This window comes from Pyxicephalus adspersus, chromosome 2 (genome assembly GCF_032062135.1).
Source record: "Pyxicephalus adspersus chromosome 2, UCB_Pads_2.0, whole genome shotgun sequence".
In the NCBI taxonomy this organism is placed as follows: Eukaryota; Metazoa; Chordata; class Amphibia; order Anura; family Pyxicephalidae; genus Pyxicephalus; species Pyxicephalus adspersus.
In genome coordinates, this window is record NC_092859.1 from 269,974 (window position 1) to 275,419 (window position 5,446).

At 52.4% G+C, this 5,446-nt stretch overlaps 2 protein-coding genes across 2 annotated transcripts in view; one reads left to right on the plus strand and one right to left on the minus strand.

Annotated features, from left to right (window-relative positions):
• The window catches only part of GPS2 (G protein pathway suppressor 2), a gene marked incomplete at its 5' end in the record, with an annotated part of 5,529 nt that extends 3,741 nt beyond the window's left edge, over positions 1-1,788 (minus strand). The window contains 6 exon segments of the mRNA XM_072399176.1: positions 1-72; positions 571-657; positions 743-911; positions 1,000-1,079; positions 1,390-1,469; positions 1,676-1,788. Of these exon segments, the coding sequence (XP_072255277.1) occupies positions 1-72; positions 571-657; positions 743-911; positions 1,000-1,079; positions 1,390-1,469; positions 1,676-1,788 (601 nt within the window).
• A 1,902-nt stretch (positions 1,789-3,690) lies between these two features.
• The window catches only part of LOC140322622 (neuralized-like protein 4), a 5,201-nt gene continuing 3,445 nt past the window's right edge, over positions 3,691-5,446 (plus strand). The window contains exons 1-4 of the mRNA XM_072399177.1: positions 3,691-3,999; positions 4,082-4,193; positions 4,395-4,483; positions 4,862-4,934. Of these exons, the coding sequence (XP_072255278.1) occupies positions 3,691-3,999; positions 4,082-4,193; positions 4,395-4,483; positions 4,862-4,934 (583 nt within the window). The remainder of the gene's footprint in view (positions 4,000-4,081; positions 4,194-4,394; positions 4,484-4,861; positions 4,935-5,446) is intronic.

Genomic DNA, 5,446 nt, shown 5'->3' on the forward strand with positions numbered 1-5,446 from the left:
TGAAGCCAGACTGCTGATTGGCGTGTTCCAGCTGCTTCTGAAGAGGAATTCCACTGCTGGGGGGGATGAACCCTGAAGAGAACACAAACGGGACAGTAAACCTGGGAGTGTTCAACAGCTGTGGGGGGATCCCTACGTATATAGCAGGAAAATGGTGATAAGCCTGGGGATTGGGGGGGCTACCTAAGTTTACAGCAGAGAAATGGAGGTGCCACTGAGAGAAAGTAAGAACAGTGATCAGGCTGGGGATGGGACGGGTCCATGGCTGGAGAACAGTGATCAGGCTGGGGATGGGGGGTCCATAACAGTGATCAGGCTGGGGGTCCGTAGCAGGAGAACAGTGATCAGGCTGGGGATGGGGGGGTCCAATAACAGGGATCAGGCTGGGGGGAGAGAAAGTAAGAACAGTGATCAGGCTGGGGATGGGACGGGTTGGGGGGTCTATAACAGAGATCAGGCTGGGGATGGGGGGTCCATAACAGTGATCAGGCTGGGGTTGGGGGGTCTATAACAGTGATCAGGCTGGGGGTCCGTAGCAGGAGAACAGCGATCAGAATGTGACATACAAACCTGCATGGGCTCCAGTATAATGACTATGAACCGTGTATCCAGGCTGCTGATGGGACAAGTATTGCATGGCTGGGAAAGCAGAAGGACCTACAACAGGAAAACACAGAATCAGAAGAGAAACACTAGAATACAATACAAAACATCTCCGACATAAGCAGTAAGTCTTTCTGACCTCTGATTTGCTGGCTGCCAGTATAGCTGACTGGTCCGGCCTGGGCTGCCCCAAAGCTGTGCTGTGACTGGCTGACAGTGTAGGGGCTGTGACTGGATTGGCTGGTCTGATACTGGCCATGTTCTGCTGCGGTTGGACTGAAGGACGGCTGCGTTGAGTAATGACGACCCTGGAAGGAAGTGACATTGATGAGAGAAAATTCCGCTGCACGAAGCCAACACTACGCAAACAACTAAAAATCAGCGAATGTGACTCACAGTTATAACGGGCGGTCCAAACATCTGCTTGGCCCGATCGGCCATAAGAGAGCTGTGTCGGGAATGACCTCCGGGGCTCCCTGGAACAAGAATGAGAGAGGAGGACATTCAGACCAGAGAAGAAAATAGAAATATTTCTATATGCATATTCACATAAGACTTGTGTACTAGACTATTTGTAGGATCCAGGAAGTACTAGGCCTCAATATGGCTGCCATCAGACAACCACGGTCGGTTGGAGGAGACAATGATAGATCTGTTTATGATCGGGTCACACGTATCATATCTGTACACCTAGAACTTCATATCTGCCCCGGATATCAGACATTCCTCCATCACATGCAATATATCATGTGTGGGCACTGGGACAATCCTGGGGACACATCTTACCCTGCATGTTAATGAGATGAGCCCCTGCATGCATGACCATGCCCTGCTGGTAGGCGGCAGATGTCAAAGTGGTGAGGTCACTGCAAGAGAAAAGGAGACATTACAATGGCTAAGAGTACAAAATGCTTAATGTCTTCTTCTCACTGGCAAAATATACTGATCCATGCGACATAGCACTCCATACTTTCAGCCCCCCCTCCCCCCATATGACACAAAGCCCTCCCCCCACACCAACCATCATCACCCTACATAGCAGGCAGCACAGATCATTACCCATCATCCTCACCTCTGCTCCTTTCTTCTGCGTTTTTCCTCTTCATGGAGAACCTTCTTCAGCTGCAGGAAGAGTTGATGTTTTTCTTCTTGCAACTTGTTCAGCTTCTCCTGGAGCTTCATAATCTATAAGAGACAGAAATATAATCAGGCAGAAGAAAACTGCTTGGAGATGTACGGGGAATGACCTGTGGGACTTCTAGTTGGTGAGTGAGCCGCCTTCAATGTACTTTTGGGAAATGATTAGCGCTGCCTCTGTTGTGTGTGGGACAGTGCTGACATTTCACCAATGGAAATTGTTCTGCTAATGTCGGCGGATGGAAGATTTGGTTAGGTACCACCATCTCCATTTATAGGCCCACCATATATTTCAGCGGTCTTCATGTAATAACGGTTCAATAAAACAGAAGAATCCTCACAGAATTCTAATAGAGAAATCATTGTTTACTGGATTAACAATTTGGGGCGGCAAGAATTAAAAGGCAGTTGCTTTACTCATACCAATTTGAATACTGATGGGGCCCTCAGGTCATAGTGAGGAGTTATAGCTGTACCCCCCCAGGGATGGGGGAGGCGTTATAGCTGTACCCCCCAGGGATAGGGGGAGGCGTTATAGCTGTACCCCCAGGGATAGGGGGAGGACTTATAGCTATACCCCCCCCCAGGGATAGGGCGAGGCGTTATAGCTGTACCCCCCAGGGATGGGGGGAGGAGTTATAGCTGTACCCCCAGGGATAGGGGGGGGAGTTATAGATGTAACCCCCAGAGACAAGGGGAGGAAATATATCTGTACCCCCTCAGGGATAGGTGGAGTTATAGATGTACCGCTCCCCGAGGGATAGGGGGAGGAGTTATAGCTGTATCCCCACCAGGGACAGGGGGAGGAGTTATAGCTGTACCCCCCCCAGGGATAGGGGGAGGAGTTATAGCTGTACCCCCCCCAGGGATAGGGGGAGGAGTTATAGATGTAACCCCCCCAGAGACAAGGGGAGGAGATATATCTGTACCCCCTCAGGGATAGGTGGAGGAGTTATAGATGTACCGCCCCCCCCAGGGCTTGGGGGAGGAGTTATAGATGTATCCCCCAGGGATAGGGAGAGGAGTTATAGCTGTATCCCCACCAGGGACAGGGGGAGGAGTTAGAGCTGTACCCCCCCCAGGGCTAGGGGAGGAGTTAGAGCTGTACCCCCCCAGGGCTAGGGGAGGAGTTAGAGCTGTACCCCCCCAGGGCTAGGGGAGGAGTTATAGCTGTATCCCCACCAGGGACAGGGGTTAGAGCTGTACCCCCCAGGGGTTACAGATTGAGCCCCTGTGTTGGTAGGAGGAGTTACATTTGTGGCCCTCTAGTTGAGGGAGGAGTCATAGGTGGGGCTCTGAGGTCTGCAGTAGCTGCCACGATTGTAACCCTACATTTTTTGGGGAAGGGGTTGCACTTTGGGTTATCCGGTTGGGGGAAGGAGTCACCTCTTTACGGTGTCTGTCGGTCCGGTGAACCCAGAAGGCGGGAAGCTCCTTTCCCGATGCTCAGCAGAACTAACTTCCGGCGCCGCTTCAACACACCAGCGTCATTTATGTGACGTCACTTCCTGTGTCGGGGAGCCCTGCTTCCGCCAACCTTAGCGCCGCTTCCGCCCTCCGCTTTGCGGACTTCCGGCGTAGTCTGTCAGACTCGTCTCCCTGGTGACGTCGTAAAGCGCCCGGGCTGCGGCCGTAAAGCGGCTGTCATGGCGGAGCTTCATCCCCGGACCGGCAAGCTGGTTATACTGAGCAACCAGAACCGGACCGCCACACGCAAGCAGCCGGCCCAGGAGTTTAACCAGGGCCTTGTACTGAGCGGACGGCCGCTGTGCCCGGGGGAGGTGTTTACCGTCCGTCTGGACCGCAAGGTGGGTCTGGCCCCCCCCTCTATCCCCATTGTACTACCCCCTCTGTTTGGAGCCCCTCCCCCACTGTTCTTCCCTTGTTAATTGCCCTTCAGTGATCAGTGGGGGGGGTCGGGGGAGGGGTATCTCTCTCCGGGGTCGGGGAATGGCTTATATTTTCTCTGCTTTGCTGTTCTCAGGGTTTCCCAGCGCGGAGCTCCCCCCTGTGGTCAGTAACGCCATCTTGTCGGCCTATCACGGGAGTCTCCTCAGCGTCAATCTGGGCTCCCCGCCGCCCCCTACTGACCAATCCCCTCCAACCTCCAATGACGCTTTGCTGTTCCATGAGAAGTGCGGAACGCTCATCAAGCTGAGTAATGGCAACAAGACGGCGGAGAGGCGGCGACCTCTGGATGAGTTCAACAACGGCGTAGTGATGACCAACCGGCCCCTGAGGGACGGAGAGATGTTTGAGGTGGGGGAGGGGGGCTGCACATTTTTATTTGCCCTCCATCTGCCCTCATCAGCCAATGATCATGGTTATTTCCCATCCACAGATCCGCATTGATAAGCTGGTGGATAAATGGTCGGGTTCCATAGAAATCGGGGTGACAACCCACAATCCCAACAGTCTGGAATACCCGGCGACCATGACCAATCTGAGATCGGGTAAGTGGCCGTCCTTCTCTTACCCCTCCCCCGATATATGGCTGACACCCCTCCCCGGGCCCATAGGTCGGCCTCCCCTCTCTTACCCCTCCCCCGATATATGGCTGACACGATATATGGCTGACACCCCTCCCCCAGGCCCATGGGTCGGCCATCTTTCTCCAGTCTTGTCTAACCAGCCGCCATGTTTTCTCCTGGCAGGGACCATCATGATGAGTGGCTGTGGGATTCTGACCAATGGGAAGGGGACACGTCGGGAGTATTGTGAATTCAGCCTGGATGAGTTGCAGGTTAGAAGTGAATCTTTGCTCCATATAAAGTGATTATTGTTTATATATGGGCCCCTTTATATATGGGGCCCCTGTGCAGGACCCTCACCTACCTCTTGTCCCATGCCGCGCCACGCTTCTTCCTTGTTTCCATCTTCTTGATTGGACGGCCCTTACAAATGACGGGTAGGGTGCCCATTGAGGCTTCCTGATTGGTGGAGATTTTCTTTCTCGCAGATTTGTCTCACGTAGATAAAATATGTTTATGCCGTGGCAATGGGCGTGGTGTGTGTTTTAGTATTTTACTGCCCTCTCTGGGGGTGGGGCAGAAGATAAATCCTGACTCAGGAAATGGGGGATGGGCAGTCAATCTATCACTAATGGCGTTTCTTTTATCAGGAAGGAGATCACATTGGACTGACCCGGAAACCCAGCGGAGCTCTTCATTTCTACATCAATGGCATGGACCAGGGTGAGCGGGGTGTACATGGGGGGGGGGGCTTTATGTCGTGTTTATATACGTGGAAAAAGACAAGAAACACACCCCGGATATAAAACCCCATGGACCCAAACCATCCGGGGGAAGAAATCCTTATAAACCCCGGGGAAATATTCCTTCCTGATCCCATGAGACAATCGGATGTTCCCTGGATCAGCAGTCTCTGTTATTTTTACTTTAAATCCTTAACCCCCAGTTATATTCTGTGCTGCTAGAAATATATATTGAGCTTTTTCTTAAAGCAATCTATAGTAGTTGCTGAAACTACTTCCTGAGGGACCCGATTCCACATTTTCACAGACCTTACAGTGAAGAATCCCTTCCTTATCCCGGGATTAAACTTCTTTTATTCCAGGTGCAAAGAGCGCCCCCTTGTGCTTTGTAATGGCATTACAGTGAATAATGGGGAAGAGAGTTCCATCCGTGGTATGGGGGGCGCTCTATCCGTGGTATGGGGGGAGGCGCTCTATCCGTGGTATGGGGGG